This window comes from Aythya marila (assembly GCF_965140915.1).
Source record: "Aythya marila genome assembly, contig: HAP1_HAP1_SCAFFOLD_184, whole genome shotgun sequence".
Taxonomy (NCBI): Eukaryota; Metazoa; Chordata; class Aves; order Anseriformes; family Anatidae; genus Aythya; species Aythya marila.
Window position 1 is genome coordinate 454,566 of NW_028137608.1, and position 18,464 is coordinate 473,029.

The 18,464-nt window shown below is 51.2% G+C and overlaps 1 protein-coding gene across 1 annotated transcript in view; it reads left to right on the forward strand.

Annotated features, from left to right (window-relative positions):
* Positions 1-17,149, forward strand: part of LOC309890694 (ATPase family AAA domain-containing protein 2-like) — a gene marked incomplete at its 3' end in the record, with an annotated part of 29,260 nt that extends 12,111 nt beyond the window's left edge. Inside the window, exons 5-7 of the mRNA XM_082785121.1 lie at positions 15,368-15,527; positions 16,393-16,483; positions 16,911-17,149. Coding sequence (XP_082641247.1) covers positions 15,368-15,527; positions 16,393-16,483; positions 16,911-17,149 — 490 coding nt within the window. The remainder of the gene's footprint in view (positions 1-15,367; positions 15,528-16,392; positions 16,484-16,910) is intronic.
* Between the last annotated feature and the right edge of the window lie 1,315 nt (positions 17,150-18,464).

Here is an 18,464-nt window from a genome sequence, read left to right on the forward strand (position 1 = left end):
GGAAGGAGCCTCCTGGCAGCGGCCCTGAGCTCCCATGGGGCAGCTGCTGCATTCTCCTCACAGAGGACACCCCTGCAGCCCCCCGCTCCCACAGCCTGGCCACGCAAACCCAAGCCAAGACACCGAGCGAGCCTCCCTGATTGCCAGGCAGCAGCTGGCTCAGCCTGGGACTCCAGGCCAGTGCCCACAAGACTCTCCTGGGCCTTGAAAAGCAAGCCTTGTGGGGACGGAGCACCCACAAAGAACGGACTCACACAACAGGACTCCTTGCCAACACTGCCTCACAGACACCTGGGCCTTGAGCGGGTAGCTCACCTTGAGCGAGCTCATTTCCTTCCCAGTAGCTGAAATGTGCCGTTTCGGGGGCATCTGGGGGCTACAGCGTGCTGCTGAGAGGGATGTTGGAGCTCCTGCAGGGCAGTGCTTCCACTAAGGCAAGGCCTTTTCTGCATCTTCTACTGCCCTGCAAGCGAGGATGCTTGGGGCACACAAGAAGCTGGCAGGGGACACAGCTGCAGAGATTGCAGCGATTCCTAAAGTCATAGCCAAATACAAGAAAGACAGGAGGACGTGATGCTTCCGAGAGAAAGGAGCTCGCTTTGGGGTCCAAATCCGTCCCTTTTTCAGGGAAGGAAGAGATGCTGTGCATTTCTCTCGTCCCCCTGAGACAGCCACTGGGTGACGATGGTGCCAAGTGTCTGGAAAGAGACCTTGCTTTCTCAGGCCCAGGTGTCCAGCTGCACACCAAGGCCGTCCCTGGCTTCCAGGCGCGGTTGCCAGGCCCAAGGCCGAGCTCCCCTGCGAACCCCCAGCCCAGCAGACCTTGCTCCTGGCATTGTGGAGCAGCCATTTCACGGCAGCCTTTTCTCCTGGCAGTCAGCTTAGCGCCGAATGCTCTGTCACCGGGACGCCTGAGAGCCGTGGGAGCTCAGCAGAGAGTCACTGTCAGCCTTGGAGCTCACAAAGGTGGGTGGCCACAAGTGCCCTGAGCGTCCAGTTCGCATTGAGGACTGGTGCTGGCACTCGAGGCGTGGAGGTCGGCATGGTGCAATGGGAGACGCCACTGTCCTGCTGGTGGGACAAGAGACACTGATGTGCTGCTGCTGCAGGAGGAGACTTGAAGGTGCTGCTGCTTAGAGGTGCTGAGGAGCGGGCAGCCTCTTTCGTGGTGGCTGAGCTGAGCATGCTCCTGTTCATTAGTACTCTCCCCTTCCTATGTTTTTCCTAAGGTGGAGAGAGAGAAACGCACAGATCTCTTTCTTTCCCGGTAAGAAATGGAAGAGCCTCGTATCTACATATTTGCCAGATTCATCCTAGCACCCTTGGGACTGGGGATCTGTGTTGATCTGTAATAAAGAGCAATCATCAGCACAGCAAATCCCCGTGACCTTGTGTCTATCAGCATCGTCCAAATCCCTCTCTAGAGCTGTGGGCTGGCCAAGCTGTGTGTTGGATGGTGAAGCTGGGAAATGCTTGGGATGGGGAAGGCTGAGTGGGCCGAGAAATTCTTGCTGGGATGGGAAGGTTTCCTTGGTGTGGAAAGGCATTGGGCTAGGAAATGAGAGAGATGGGAAATGTTCCCGGGCTTTGAAAGCACTGGGAAGCAAAAGCATTGGGATGAGCAATCGCTCCTGGGATGGGAAAACATTGGGATGGGAAGTCTTGAAAGGGGTGGGTAACATTTGCTGAGGAAGGAAATACTTGGAAAAGTCATCCAAGAGAGGGAAATTCTTTGGGACGAGATCTCTTTGGATGAAGAAACGCTTCGTGTTGATGGGAAATCCTTTGTCTGGGAATCTGTTCTCATGTGAACTTGTCAGGATGGGAAATGACCATGAGGATGAAAGCTGGTCCTGGCATGGGAAATGCCAGGGAAAAGAGGCGGTGTGGAAGCGTGGTGGGCATGGCAAGTGCTGCGTGGGAGGGCAAGCCTGCTGGGGATGGCCAAGTCTTGCGCTGGGCAGCCTGCTTGGGTCCAAAGCCTGCAGTCCTCCCCAAGATGTCGGCGAGGGGCTGGTGAGCCGTTGGGACGGAACCCCCGTTGCCCGGGTTCCCCAAGCAACCGCCCCACTCTCCAGCCACCATGGCAGGTCCAGCAGCCGGCTCCCGCTCCTCCCGGGGCTGCGGCCCTGCTGGCGAGCCCAGCGCCCCAGAGCTCAGCCCAGCGCCCTTTTTCCCACAGAGGGTTTCCCCAGACGGCTTCCGCGGCTTGCGCAGACGCAAAACTCCCCCTTCGTCGTCCCAGCCGTGCCGCCAACGGTGGCTGCCTGGCTGCTGCCCTCCCTCCCCGGAGCGACGGCGCTGCCCTTGCAGCCCCCGCAGGTACCCACCCTCCCCTCCGCGCTGCCCCAGGCCACCGTCTGGCACGTGGTGCCGGGGGTCCAGGGGCAGGTGCTGCAGCTCCCCACCGGGGTGCAGCTGCCACCTGGGGGGCACCTCCCAGCCCAGGGGCACCACCTGCAGCTTGGGCAGCTCCCCGCCGGGGGGCAGCTCCCTGCTGTGGGGCAGCTCCCCCACACCGCTCCTCCCTGTGCCCCCAGTGTCTCCCAGTGGTGACAGACCATGCTGACGGAGGCGCTGGTGCCCCAGGATCCCCTCTGCTTGGGGCCCAGGGCCGTGCTCCAAGGGGAGCTCCTGCACCCCGCAGGCACCTGCCTGCTGCAGGCTCCTGCCCACCCCGGCCCCCCCCCACTCCTAGTGCCGGGGCCTCCGCTGCGGGCGCAGGCGCTCCCCGCGCCCCGCACCCTGAGCAGCAGCCGGGGGCAGCTGCCGGAGCCCTGCTTGCACGCCGTGGGGCTCAGCGAGGACCAGGGGCCCCGCTGCCCGGCCCCACTGCCCCCGAGCCTGCTCAGGCTCCAAGGACCGCCAGCACCCAGACGGCGACGCCCGACGGTGAGTTTGGGGCTGGCCCAGCCGGCTGCTGGGCGCCCCACACCCAGGAGCCATGGCAAAGCTGGCATCGGGGGATGCCTGGGGGATTGCATTGGCTTGCTTTTTCCTCAGCGGCGACACTTGCAGAGGTGCCTGAGGAGCCCCTGGAGCTGCTGGAGCTGGGCCCCGATGCCTTCACTGAGGCCTTTCCCCAGCTGGCAGGGGACAGCCAGCAGCTGCAGCACGTGCAGGACCAGCTCCTGGCCGACCTGGACAGCTCCGGCTTGGAGGCGCAGCTCAGCTGCCTGGATGCCGTGGAGCCCCAGGACGCCTTCCCCGATTTGCCCAGCAGTCCTGCCCTCAGCCGCTTCCTCTCGCAGCTGCCCGACCTCTGCGAGGACATCGAGGAGCCGAGCACACAGGGACTGGCAGCCACCAGAGCGCTGGGTGAGGTCCCCTCAACCCCTGGGCTGCACCCCGACAAGGTGCAGGCTGGGCGGGCGCTGCAGCCCCCTGCAGCTGCTGTGCCGCCACTCAGCTCCCCCCTCAAGCCTGCAGCCCGGCCCCAGCTCAGGAGAGCCCTGCCCAAAAGGCCCCCCCAGCAGGAATTCATCCCTGCCCGCAGGAGACCCCTGCCCAAGCCTCCCTCGGCTCCTGTCCAGAGCCCCCCCGACCCTGACTTCCTCACTGCCCTCAGGAGAGCCCTGCCCAAGCCTCACCTGAGTCCCCTCCAGAGCCCCCCCGACCCTGCCCGCAGGAGACCCCTGCCCAAGCCTCTCCCCAAAAGGCCCCCCCAGCAGGAATTCATCCCTGCCCGCAAGAGAACCCTGCCCCAGCCTCCCTTGGCTCCCCTCAAGAGGCCTCAACTTCTCCCAGCCCTGAGGAGAGCCCTGCCCAGTCCCCCTCGCAGTCCCCTCCAGAGCCCCCCGCCTGCCCCTGCGCCCACCGGCACCAAGTGGGGGGCCAAGCGCCCCGCGCCCACCAGCACCCCCAGCACAGCGCAGAGCTCCCAGCACAGGAGGCCCACGACGGACAAGACCCCCGGCAAGGAGAAGACGCTGCTGCTGGGCCAGGCTGGCCAAGGCCCCAAGACGCTGCGCCAGGGCAAGACGGCTGGCCACAGCGCGCTGCCTGGCAGCAGCAGCCAAGCGGGCAGCGGCAGGCAGCAGCCAGCGAGCGACAGCACCAGGGCGCCCAGCAAGAGAGCGCGAAGCCCGGGGGCTGCTGGGGGGCAAGGAGCAGCGGCGCCGCCTCTCTGCAGAGCGCGGCTGCTGCCGGAGCCCCTCCCCATGAAGCCCCGTGCCCGTGCCTGTGCCCGTGCCTGTGCCCGTGCCGTGCGGCCCCAGGACAGGCTCCGGCCCCAAGCCAGCGGGGCCAAGATGCTGCAGCGCCAGCAGCCGGGGACAAAGACCCCCAGCGAGACTTTGCAGCCGCTGGGGGCCAGGGCCAAGGCGCTGGGGCCAGTGCGCCAGCCGCCCTGTGTGCAGCCGCAGCCCACCTCCAGCGGCATGCCCAGGGCCCGGCCGACGCTGCCAGGCTCCAGCGCTGTGCCCGCTGCCCCCCGGCCCCCAGCTGGCCACAAGGCCCAGGCGCTGCCGGCACCACCAGGCAGCACAGGAGCACAGAGAGCTCCCCCAGAGCAGGCGCCCAGAGTGTGGGGCCTGCCAGCCGCAGGGGGCCAAGTGCAGCGTCCGGCTCTGCCCACACAGCCGCGCACGCTGCAGCGTCCGGCGCAGCTCCGCGTGGACTACGTGCCCTGCGTGGGGCCCTGGGCGGGCCGCGACGCAGCGCCCACGCCGCTGGAGGAGCAGGAGGAGTCGGTGCCCATCACGCCGCAGCAGCGTCCCGAGCGGGAGCGCCTGAAGAAGCTGGCCCAGGAGGAGCGGCAGCGGGCGGCCCACCAGACCAAGATCGGCCCCGTGCAATTCTTCGTGCAGCGGCAGAAGGACCACGCCATAGCCTACTATAACGGCTACCCGTGACCGACCTCGGGCTTCTCCTCGACGGCCCCCGCAGCACCCAGGCAGGCACAGAGACCTCTGCAGGCACCTGCTCCAGCTTCAGACACGCTCCTCAGCCCTTGCCCCTCTCGCTTGCCCTCTCCCCTCTCTCGTGCTGGAGCTAGGGGATGAGCTTGCCACTCTCAGGGATGGGCAACAGCGCCAATGGCAAATGCGCGCGCGCCTCACCCAGGAAGGTGGCAATGGCAAGCTGGGGAGATGCTGGCAGCAGCTGGGCTGGGAAAGCTTGGCCATGGCAACTGCTGCTTGGGACACCAAAGGGCTGAGAGACAAGACTTGCTTCTTCTTTCGGGGCATTGCTCTTCTTTCCTGCCTTCTGGATTAAATTCCTCTCCTTAGGTGGTCACTCAGCAAGGCCTCTGCCTGCAGCTCTTCTTGCACTGGCATGCCAAGGGGATAAGAACTGGGAGGTCTTTGGGATAGCAAGTGATCAGTGGGATGGGAAGTGATGATGGGGATAGCAATTCATTGGAATGGGAAAAATGGGTTTTATTTGTATTAAATTTAAATTTTTTAATTTTCATTTAATTTATTGGTTTTCTTATTTATTTAATTAAATCCACTTTATTGACTGTGTTGTACAGTATGGCATTGTTTTATTATTATAAAATTATAAGTATTTAATAGTATTAAATATTTTTATATATTAATATCTTATAAACTATAAGTATCATTATTTATTATTTTGTTGGTTTTTATTCCTTTTCTACCCTATTAAACTCTCTTTAACACAACGCACTGGTTTGGACTTTATTTTTCCTTCCGAGTCATTCTGGATTCACTCCGGATGGGGGGACACTAGCGAACGCCTGTGTGCTTCAGATCCAAGGTCACCTTTGCCCTCATTCAAGATACATCTTTGCATCTGTTGTTGTGAAACAAAATTAACAACAGGAACAATAAAGTTACCTACTTGCTAGCAGCAGCTCTACATTTGCTGGGGTCTGCTCTGTGCATTTTGAAGACCATTCCATGCTCTTCAGCCCCTTCAGGAGGAAATGTATGGTTCTAGGAAAATGCGTCTTGACCTGATGCAAAGCTGTGACGCAGCCTGCAGCTGCTGCAAGCCCTGGCATTTTACCTGCAGCCCCTCCAACAACTCTGATGTTCCCTGCATCGACTTCAACCACTGCGGCAGGACCTGAGGCCCCTCAAAGCCTTGTCACACACCCTGCAGCCCCTCGAGCCCCTGGCATGTTCCCTGCAGCCCCTCCAGCCCCTGGCATGTTCCCTGCAGCCCCTCCAAGCCTGGCACAGGCCCTACAGCTGGCTCCGGGGACGACCCCGTTGCTGTCTCAGGCACCAATACACACAAGGGGAAGGAATGCATGCAGAAGTCATCTCGTTTCGGAAGGGCAGAAAGTCCTCCCAAGAAGGGGAAGGAGCAAGAGGAAGGCGAGGCAGCCTACCCCAAGGTAGGGCCATCCCAGGGCACAGGAGGCTGTTGGAAAGGAGAGCAGAGAGAAAAGCAGCTGGAAGCAGGTGATCCCCATCCCTGGACAGCTGCGAGCCATGGGACAAAATTGCAGCTGTCCTCCAGGCGAGCACATTGTCAGCTGGCTGCTGTGCTGCTGGGATAGCAGCTGCGGGAGCCTGGCAGCAGAGGGCAGGGAAGCCAAGCAGCTGGGATCCTTCTCTGGGGAAGGGGGCACTGAGAAAGAGCTTGCAAACGGGGCACAAGCCCTCAGCCTCTGGAGGCGGCGCCTGTCAGGCGTGAAGGAAAGGGATCCCTTCTGGGAAGATGCTGTGGGCTTGCTGAGGCTCGAAGAACAGACGGTGCTGGCTGCTACCAGCGTGCTGCAGCAGCGGCAAGACAGAGCCGTGGTGGTTTTCCTCAGCTGGGCAGCTGAGCTCCAGCACAAGCGCTCTCTCCCTGCCCCTCCTCCAACGCCAAGGGGAGAAAAGAGGCTGGCAAGGGCTCAAGGGCTGCCAGAAGGACAGGGAGATCACTCCACAAGGAGCGTCACGGGCAAAGCAGGCTCAGCACAGCCTGTTCCAGTCCAGCCCGGGGCCTGCTCCTGCGGGGGGCTCTCCACAGGCCGCGGCCACCTCCAGGCCACAGCCACCTGCTCCACCGGGGGCTCCTCCACCCGCAGGGGGGCTGCAGCGTGGAGATCTGCTCCACGGGGGACCCATGGGCTGCAGGGGGACAGCCTGCTCCACCAGGGGCACAGCCTGCTCCACCAGGGGCCTCTCCCTGCACAGGCCGCAGGGGAACTGCTGCTGTGAGCCTGGAGCACCTCCTGCCTCCTGCTGCACGGACCTTGGGGGCTGCACAGAGCTTTCTCACTCCTCCCTGAGCCAGACGCTGCTGGGCAGTAGCTTTTCTTCCCTTTCTTAGATGGGCTCTCCCCCAGGCGCAAACATCATCCTTTTGCTCTGCGTTCTGGGCAGCAGCGGGTGGGTCCCTCCTGGAAGGAGCCTCCTGGAAGCGGCCCTGAGCTCCCATGGGGCAGCTGCTGCATTCTCCTCACAGAGGACACCCCTGCAGCCCCCCGCTCCCACAGCCTGGCCACGCAAACGCAAGCCAAGACACCGAGCGAGCCTCCCTGATTGCCAGGCAGCAGCTGGCTCAGCCTGGGACCCCAGGCCAGTGCCCACAAGACTCTCCTGGGCCTTGAAAAGCAAGCCTTGTGGGGACGGAGCACCCACAAAGAACGGACTCACACAACAGGACTCCTTGCCAACACTGCCTCACAGACACCTGGGCCTTGAGCGGGTAGCTCACCTTGAGCGAGCTCATTTCCTTCCCAGTAGCTGAAATGTGCCGTTTCGGGGGCATCTGGGGGCTACAGCGTGCTGCTGAGAGGGATGTTGGAGCTCCTGCAGGGCAGTGCTTCCACTAAGGCAAGGCCTTTTCTGCATCTTCTACTGCCCTGCAAGCGCGGATGCTTGGGGCACACAAGAAGCTGGCAGGGGACACAGCTGCAGGGATTGCAGCGATTCCTAAAGTCATAGCCAAATACAAGAAAGACAGGAGGACGTGATGCTTCCGAGAGAAAGGAGCTCGCTTTGGGGTCCAAATCCGTCCCTTTTTCAGGGAAGGAAGAGATGCTGTGCATTTCTCTCGTCCCCCTGAGACAGCCACTGGGTGACGATGGTGCCAAGTGTCTGGAAAGAGACCTTGCTTTCTCAGGCCCAGGTGTCCAGCTGCACACCAAGGCCGTCCCTGGCTTCCAGGCGCAATTGCCAGGCCCAAGGCAGAGCTCCCCTGCGAACCCCCAGCCCAGCAGACCTTGCTCCTGGCATTGTGGAGCAGCCATTTCACGGCAGCCTTTTCTCCTGGCAGTCAGCTTAGCGCCGAATGCTCTGTCACCGGGACGCCTGAGAGCTGTGGCAGCTCAGCAGAGAGTCACTGTCAGCCTTGGAGCTCACAAAGGTGGGTGGCCGCAAGTGCCCTGAGCGTCCAGCTCGCAATGAGGACTGCTGTGGCACTCAAATTGTCACCTGTTTGCTGCGATGCTGGGATACCTGCTCTGGTAGCCTGGCATCAGAGGCCAGGGAAGCCAAGCAGCTGGGATCCTTCTCTGAGGCAGGGGACACTGAGAGTGGAAATGGAAATGGGGCACAAGCCCTCCGCCTCTCAAAGGAACCCCTCAGATGTTTAGGTATAGTAAACTTATGTATATCTGTGTGACTCTAGACCACAACATGTTAGTGTTCTGGTTTGTCCACTGCTTTGTTGTGGGGGCTTTGAGTTGGCCTCTACTCTTTAGGTGAATGCTGACTTCATATCTATGGTGCACTTTATTCTTAAAATGGGAAGTTTCTACCAATTTCCTGTCCAAAGTTCCTCATAAGCCAACTGCAATCATCATTTCAGATGTATCTCCCAACTTACACATTTCCTAATTCTCCTTGATATTTACTCAAGAAATGCATTTTCACAGAGACAGCATATTTTTCTCTCAACTGGCATCTGGCTGAGCAGAATGATGTCCTTTAATTCCCTTCCACACAATAGGCAACTTGTTCCTTCTGTCTTCTGAACACTTCCTCCTAAGTTCAATGTGAATACAAGTGGCAGAATTTTGCCTCATGTCTTAAATGTGTGGCAGGGCTGCCCTGTCAGGTGTACTTATACTGGAGGAAAAAAAAAAAAAAAAAAAAGAATAGCCATACACACCATATAACCACTTAACTTTTTCAGTTCTTCTGTTAAGAGTGCATGAACATGGGGTTTTGTTGTTTTATTGTTTGTTTTAAACTCCTGACTGCCATATAGCAAACATGACAAAAAAAAAAAAAAAAGAAAAAGAAAAAAAAAAAACCACCCTTTGTTGAGAATCTCTAAGCATGGCTCTGCTTTGTATTATCAAATGTCACTTCACCTGAACCATTTCAATCACAAGGGATATCCTTCTGTCAGGCTCGGTAGGACTTCCCAACTTTATGTCACCTGGAAATCTCAAAGCTCATATGTAATTTTTAGTCTTCGGCCACCACGTCCATACTGAACATACCTAAATTTGAAGTCATCTCTGCTCTGAATAGGAGGTTGGGTTTTCAGAGCTCCCTTCCAGCCTACATTTCTCCATGAGTCTTTGCCTCCTTAGCAGCTACAGTTTCAGAACTGTCTCTGAGAATCACTACAGGTAACCTCTCCTTTGCCGGTAATTCCCTCTTCGAACAGTGTGAACAATTGCAAACTCCCTTGATTCACTTGCAGCCCCAAAGCCCAAATCCATAGATAAGGTATCAGAAGCTCACAGAAAGTGAAATAGATGTAGTTCATCCCCTGTGTAGGGGAGCACTGGTCCTACAAAGGCAAGCTACTAAATTCTCTGGAAACAAATTAGCTTTAATAAATTATCTTGTAAATTCCACATTACCCGCTACTTCCCTAGTCTTATCTCTTCTTGCTACAAAACTTTGCCCAGCGTTGATGTCAAACTAACAGGCCTGCACTTGTCTGGATCACTCTTTACATTCTCCTGGACAGAAGTATATTTGTTACTCTCCCATTCTGGGGACTAGCCCTGATTGGCACAACTGTGATGTATTTTTCCTACTTGACTTGTTGTTCTGTGTGCCAATGCTGTTAATAGGCTAGGTAGATATCAGCTTGTCATTTTTCACTTGAATCACTGTAGATTTTTATTTCACCTCAGATGATGTTGTGCCTAGTGCCCTACCCTCATTTGCAATGGGAATCCTGTCACTGCCCTTAATATCACATTGTTGTTGCTGTTAGATGCAGGAAATAAGATTTGCAGCATTTGAGACATCATTAACTTTTGACCTTTTTTTGCCTCGAGTATGAAACTGTCTTAATTTGTTCTCTTTGTTCCCCCTGAGTTCTGTGGCTTAAGTATCATTTACTATTATTGTTTAATTTCCTATGTGAAGGAGGTTTTGGGTCATTTGTACTTTATTTTTGCAGTTTTTAACCTCTGAAATGTACCTTTTCTCATTGCTTTTTTCCCATCTGAATTTTGAATTTTAACTCTGCCTTCTCTGCACTCCCGTCCCAGAGATGCTTAGTCAGACTCAATTATTCGTTTCCTTAGATTTCAAAGTTTGCATTTCTAAGCCTCAAAACCTTCGTTCTAAGCCTGGTGTTGTCTGTCTTGAAATGTAAAATGAGAAAAGTCAGCTCATGATCAGACTTTATTCAAATCTTACTACATTTAAACCCGTACAGGAGCCAAGTCTAAAATGGTCTTATATTTTTTCACTTTTGTGAAGAAATCCATCACATAGTATATCTGTATGAGAATAAGTGGCAATCATCTTTCAGTCTTTTGCTGGGAAGTTGAAGTCTCCCGTAATTCCCATTATTGTTTATGTGTCTGGTAACTGTAGACTGGAGCTAAGAGCAAAGAGCAGGCTAGCAAGGCTGTCTTTCTTTAGCAGTGATTTGCACAAAACCACTCTATTGCTGACCCATAACATTTCCCTATCCTCTGCTTCTTGCTAACACAAAGCACCATCTTATTCCATCCATCTGCCCTGGTTTCCAGACTTCCTGAGATTTATCAGTACTTGTATGGCATTCATGCCTTTATTTCACCCTTCCTGTGTTGACACTTGTCTTAAGAGTTTTAGATCCTGAACATGATCATCTCAAAGTTTGCCTGACAGTTTGGTCTTCCTCACATTGTCGTAGAGTATCAGGTCTCTACCACTTGAAACAGATTGTATTGGATTAGATTATTGGCACTGTCTCTTGTGCTGGTAGTCCATTATCTTCGCGGTCCATACAACTGGCCATCAGCGGACATGAAGTGGCCTTATCCTGCCCATTTACCTGTCTGGAAATCAGCCACTCTCTCTGCCTAGAACAGGGAATGGATTTTCCTCAGCTTTCTTCAAAAGCTCTGAAGTTTTCTGTGACCTTTCCACTTATATGGTATGATAAGCTTTTGCTTCCACTGAAGGGTAGAAGTCATTATGAATAGTGCCAACAAAACAGAAACATAACAATGAAAATGATATTTGAATTCAGAATAGGTATTTAAAAAGTTCACCTTCTCCAGCACAAATGGGGAAAAGAAAAAATAAAATATATAAATAAATAAATAAAGCAGTCCTAAATCATCAAAACTGGCCAAAGAATTAGAAGAAGCACTATTTTTCCAAAGCTGCAATGTTTTCCATTCATCTCACTGGGCCAGCAGAGCACTAGAGAGCTGGATGCACTGAAGTCCTGGCTCATACCCTAAATGACCTGTAGGAAGATCTTCTTATCTCTGTCCCCCCGTTTCTCCTTTCAATCTCTGTTTTGTCTGTTTGTATCACTAGCTATCAAAGCGCTACTGAGATATGCACGTGCAGCACCCAGCACAACCTTGTTTCAGGCTCCAGTGGGACCTTTAGGCATTACCATCCTATAAACAAGTCACAGTGATAGTGAGTGTAATTACAGTCGTCAAACTATTCCAGCTCCACATCATTAGCCATGCCCTGAGCTAAATAACATTTAAATCAGTTTGATATGTCATCTGTGGCTTTCTTCACTGTCACTTGCAATCCAGCAAACTCCTTCCTTCATGTTTCTACATTAGACAGAGGGTTCTTAACTGCAGACATCCACTTCCCTGTTCAGGAAGCAGTGAGACCTTTCATCTTCACCCAGAATTAAGATGATATCCAAGCATCATTAGACACAGCGCGTATGTCTCCTAGGCCCATCCCATAAGAGCAGGACATTTACCTCACATGAGAAGAAGACTTAATGCAGAGGCAAAGCAAGATACTCAGTGTCAAAGCCATGTCTGGATGAGCATTAAAGACAGACCAAAATTACCCAGTACAGGAGGAAAATCTATCATTTGAAGAAGATTATGGTCTCTGATTATTAGTTTCAAAATTAGTTTTTTCTTTGGATTTCCTCTGAACTTAAACTTAGTTTGGAATGCCTTTGGTTTTGAATAGTTCTGAAATTGTATTACTTCTCCTAAGTAAGTTGATAGTCTGTTCTATTTACGTGAAATTCAAATAATATTGTGAAAGATCTGCCATCACTTTTACTGTGTGCCAGGCTGAGAGCCTTCCTGTACTTAAAGGCAACCTATAGGAAAGCTGGGGAGGGGGTCTTTATCAGGGCCTGGAGTGACAGGACATGGACTAACAGCTTTACACTGAAAAGTTAGATTTCTAATATATGTTAGGAAGAAATTCTTTACTGATAGTACTTCACATCCAGCCCCTCCAGCCCCTGGCATGTTCCCTGCAGCCCCTCCAAGCCTGGCACAGGCCCTACAGCTGGCTCCGGGGACGACCCCGTTGCTGTCTCAGGCACCAATACACACAAGGGGAAGGAATGCATGCAGAAGTCATCTTGTCTCGGAAGGGCAGAAAGTTCTCCCAAGAAGAGGAAGGAGCAAGAGGAAGGCGAGGCAGCCTACCCCAAGGTAGCGCCATCCCAGGGCACAGGAGGCTGTTGGAAAGGAGAGCAGAGAGAAAAGCAGCAGGAAGCAGGTGATCCCCATCCCTGGACAGCTGCGAGCCATGGGACAAGATTGCAGCTGTCCTCCAGGCGAGCACATTGTCAGCTGGCTGCTGCGCTGCTGGGATAGCAGCTGCGGGAGCCTGGCAGCAGAGGCCAGGGAAGCCAAGCAGCTGGGATCCTTCTCTGGGAAAGGGGGCACTGAGAAAGCGCTTGCAAACGGGGCACAAGCCCTCAGCCTCTGGAGGCGGCGCCTGTCAGGCGTGAAGGAAAGGGATCCCTTCTGGGAAGATGCTGTGGGCTTGCTGAGGCTCGAAGAACAGACGGTGCTGGCTGCTACCAGCGTGCTGCAGCAGCGGCAAGACAGAGCCGTGGTGGTTTTCCTCAGCTGGGCAGCTGAGCTCCAGCACAAGCGCTCTCTCCCTGCCCCTCCTCCAACGCCAAGGGGAGAAAAGAGGCTGGCAAGGGCTCAAGGGCTGCCAGAAGGACAGGGAGATCACTCCACAAGGAGCGTCACGGGCAAAGCAGGCTCAGCACAGCCTGTTCCAGTCCAGCCCGGGGCCTGCTCCTGCGGGGGCTCTCCACAGGCCGCGGCCTCCTCCAGGCCACAGCCACCTGCTCCACCGGGGGCTCCTCCACCCGCAGGGGGGCTGCAGCGTGGAGATCTGCTCCACGGGGGACCCATGGGCTGCAGGGGGACAGCCTGCTCCACCAGGGGCACAGCCTGCTCCACCAGGGGCCTCTCCCTGCACAGGCCGCAGGGGAACTGCTGCTGTGAGCCTGGAGCACCTCCTGCCTCCTGCTGCACGGACCTTGGGGGCTGCACAGAGCTTTCTCACTCCTCCCTGAGCCAGACGCTGCTGGGCAGCAGCTTTTGTTCCCTTTCTTAGATGCAAGACACCTTCTTAAATTCAGTCCAGCCAAGTAGGAAAAGTAAATGTGGACAGCTGTATCTTGGCAAAGAAGATAGTAGGGAGCAATGAGGTTTAGCAGTCAAGATGGAAGGTGATGCCATGAGGCTTACAGGCTAGTAATGTTCTAGTGAAACCCAGCCTTCCTAAAGAAACCTGCCTGACTACTTGATGTGAATAACAGACTCTATCTAGCTCTTTGCTATCATAGAAATGGTGCTGACTGCTTCTTCAGAGTAACAGAAGTTAGTGATACTACTGAAATAGTTATGGTTCAGATGTAGATCTGATTTCTCCTAAGCACACTGAATTCACAGCTGTTTATCCTCCAGAGGAGGCTTTGCAATTGAACACCTGGAGAATAGGTAAATTTCCCGCTGTTGTTCTCCTCTCCTCTTGTTTTGTTTTGTTTTGTTTTGTTTTCCTAGCAGCATAGGCTTAAGACTCTGAAGAAACAAGTTGCTTTTTGTTCCCTGAGCCCTGCCTTCTATTTTTGCAGTCATAGGATATGTGAATGTAAATTGGTGGGAGAGAGGTAGAAAACTGTTTCAACTGGTGTTTTTTCGGCTATGTGGGGAGAACAAATAGAGTGGCTTTGAATATTCTGGCTCTTATTCAGAGCGGCATGTGGAGGGAGACAGATGCATTTGGTTTTTTAGTTCAATGGCTTCAGAAGCAAGAGGGGAAAAAGCACTTTCTCTGGGAGCTGGAGAAGGTGTCCTAATCACAGGAGAGGTTTCTAAATGGCATATCTTTGCGAGAGTTCCTGTAGTCCGGAGGTTTTTGTTTTTTGTTTGCCTTTGGAAGATTTTACTCGTGATATTCATGTCCTTCAGCAGAAGTGAGAAATGTGATTTTATTTTGTGCAGTATCGCGGACCCTCCGAAATCTCCTGGGGATGATGTATACCTCGCCCAGTACCAATGTGATGACGGTAGAGACAAGGAGAAACCAAGAAGATCAAAAGAACGTGACCTCATTTCAAAAGAAACCGTTTTGTCCGGCAAAGAGTCTTGTGAGCCTGGTGAGAAATTGCGGCAAACTTCCTCTCTCAAGTCTGACACTGAATGTAGCTCTAAAAACCTTTCCTCCTCAGCTGTTACAGAGAGATGCCAAGATACAAAGGACGAGACTAAAACCACTGAGAAAAAGCATTACCGAAGAAAGAGGGAACATGCTCCTAGTGAAGAGAAGGAGAGTCAAAAAGCAGATCCTGCCAGCAAGAGAAGGGTAAAGTTGAATACAAAGAATACAAACTTGAGCTCCTGATTGGCTTCATGCTGAACTCTGTGCTGTTCTTGTCCTAATCTTGGTCTCTCCATAGATAATATGGTTTAAATCCAAATAGAATCGTGCGATGAGGAAGATCTCACTGCAACAAATTCAACATCTAAAATCAAAGTTGACATTTTCCGTGATTTTCTTCCTGAGCAGAAGTGTGCAGTACTCCTTTTATATTAACGTAGAGATTATTTCAAACAGTCTTGAAGTGCTTGATGACTTAACAGTCTGCAGATTTATTATGAAATCAAAAAAAAACCCGACTTGGTAGACTATTTTTTTCCCAGTTTTGAATGACCACTAGGAAGAAGGTTATTCCGGCATCAAGAAAGTCATGTGGAATGTAACAAAATTTACTGAACCAGTAAGTAAAAATTATATTTTTCTATTATTTCCATTGTTTCAACTCTTCAGATGCTTATGAATGGCATAGATAACAGAGGGGAGATCGTGGTAATCGGAGCTACCAACAGACTGGATTCTGTAGATCCTCCTTTACAAAGACCAGGACGCTTTGGCAGACACTTCTTCTTCAACTTGCCAAATAAAGAGGTGAGAACTTAAATTCAATGTTAGTGCTACCATGGCAAAGTCCAACTTTATAGGAAAAAAAAAATTGACAACTTTAACAAAAGAGTGATATGTGGAGACACTGCATTGTTCCATGGAGGGCAAATCTGGTACTGGATATATATGGTCAGGATGATACCACCAAGTAGTTAGTTCTATAATCAAACCTTTCATTCCCAAAGTTGTACCTGTTTGCTTAATTATTTAGTCCACTTTTGTGTTTTCATCATGAAGTTGTGTTTTTGGTCTCAATCCTTCGCTTATGAATGAATAGGGGACGTGTTTGCATTTGATTGTGCCCCTGCTCAGAGGTAGTAGTTTGAGTCATAATTCTTTTCTTCTTTATAGTAATTGTAGCAATTGGAAGCATTGTGCCAGAAGTGCTTTCTGTGAAATTATGGACTGAAAAGCAAATGTGATGAAGTAATAAGACTGTCCCAATGAAAGCTTGCTAAGTTTTAGAGAAGTTTTATGGACAGCAAAGAAATGTTTCTGGATAAATTTTTCATGGCAGTATTTTCCTCTGGGTCCTTAGGTCTCGTAGTTTGGAAACTTGTTATTGAAGCTATAAATGCCTTTTCTTTCACTGTAGGTTCCTAGAAAAAGTTCAGTATAACAAATAAGATATATTCAATTTCCTGGTTGAAAATGCAGAGTGTATATTAAATAACTGTAAAATACTTGAAAGTTGAGCAAGTAAGAAAAGTGTATTAATAGATGAGGGGTTTTGAGGGAGGACTGTTTTGTTTTTTGTTGTCTGTTTGTTTGCTTTTTGGTTTGTTTGTTTCTTGTTGGTATTTTTAAGGAAAACTTGGGACAAGCTAAAATGCAATGATTTTGCTTCCAGGCTAGAAAAGAAATTGTCAAGATTCATACTCGTGACTGGACCCCTCAGCCACCGGACATGTTGCTAGATGAACTAGCTGAGAAATGCATTGGTAAGACTGAAACAGAAACGGATTCTTGCTTGTGACCAAGTTGTAAAGAACCTTAGCTTGTACCAGGCAGTACCCATGCTCTTGTGCCTTGCTGCACAAGTAGTCAACGAGGCAGCTGGCACGCCTTCATAGCAATCTGAGTGAGATGCTTTCATCTATTTACTCTTTGTTGTAGTTCCTCTTGTTGTCTGAGAACGTTAAATGGTTCTGGGGCATCTTCCTCAAGAGTATAGTTTTTGATGAGGAGTCTGCTTCAGCTGCATAAGCGCAGGATATCAGGCAGTGAGCAACATGAAACTTCCCTGCAGAGTGGTAGCACTTTGAATTCCCTGTTAAGCTGTTTGGTTTTGGCATTACAAATTCTTTAAATGTTGCATGTTGTAAACCTGGGCCTTGACTGATGTAACGTTTGATTTTTGTTTGTTAGGATACTGTGGTGCAGATATCAAATCTTTATGTACTGAAGCTGCGCTGTGCTCTTTACGCCGATGCTATCCTCAGATTTATGCAAGTAGGGAGAAATTGCAGCTAGATCTTAATTCTATTAAAATAAAAGCAAAGGACTTTTTCATGGCTATGAAGAAGGTTGTTCCAGCTTCAAACCGGATCAAGGCTTCACCCGTACAAGCACTATCACCCATTTTCAAGCCACTTTTTCAAAGATCAGTAGAGAATATTTTACAAGTTGTGCAGAAGATCTTCCCGCATGCACAGCTTGCACTAAAGGAGGACCGACAGCAAGGTGTAACCACAGCATGCACTTCTTTATAATTCTGCTAAAGCAAAAACTTGTGGTTTGTGCAATCAACTTAAACCTTTCAGACATAATGGTGGTAGAATTTTATTATTTGCATGTGCGTGTCTTTTTTTTGGGCAAGTCTGGAATATAACGCATAGGTTTTATTGTGGATTCGAAACTGAAATGCCAAATGGAAGCTCTGAATGACTCAATACACAGTAAAGGACGATGCGTTCTCTACTGAAGCATCCTGCTTCTGACGGCAGCTAAGATAATTAGCATTTGTAGAGGTTGACTTGAGGTTTGAAGTATAAGGCACCTATTTTTCTTTAAAAAATCAAAACTTAGATCTTTGGAGGGGAAGCATTTCTAGGTCAATGTTTCTAATTCCTTTCTGAAGAATGTCAGGACCAGGATACAAGTATAACTGGTCTAAGCTAAATATTGTTTTAGCTATCATCATTTTTAACCGGTCTCCTAATTTAAATATTTGTGGATCGTACTATACACGTGCACGTGAGATCAATTAGCATTGATACTTACTAGATGAATGGAATTCTGTGGCCATCACATCCTTTATCCCCGTGCTTTCATTGTGGGAACCTCCTCCAGAAAGAAATGGTCTTGTTTGTTTCTTTTTTAGCTATTAAGCAACTGCAGAAATTGTTCGTAATCTCCTTTATTCTAAGGGGGAGAAAAAAATCACCAAGAGTAGCGTACCTTATACGTACACATCATTGGGACTTAGTAGAGCTTTGTAGGGCCTTGTGCCATCTCCTTAGATCTGTGGTGGGCTGAACTCTAGGAAATAGCTTTCAGTGTGTGCTCTCAAATGAAGAAAGGGTTTTGGCACTGATTTAGAAGCTGTATTAATGGAAGAGAAAGAGACAAAGGCTATTCAGGAAAGTTAACAAACCTCTTTTGCCTTTCAGAGCATTTCAATCCTATTTTACAAGGTGATATGTTTGACAGTGATGACGATGCATCCTTGGTTTCTGGAGATGAATTAAAAGATGGAATGCCTAACGGACCAGAGAAAAAATGCCTCTGTTTCAGCAGGTAAAGAAAGATAGATTGTGTTAATCTTGTGATATTTTAGTATGGAAGTCATGCAAGCCCACAGTTGGAAAGTTAGATCATGTTGTCACAGCTGGATAAGTTATTTTTCTCCATTTCTATTATTGTGCTGTCCAGAAGATTTTCTGTCCTCTAGAGCAAGGCTAAGTCTCTAGCATCTTTGAT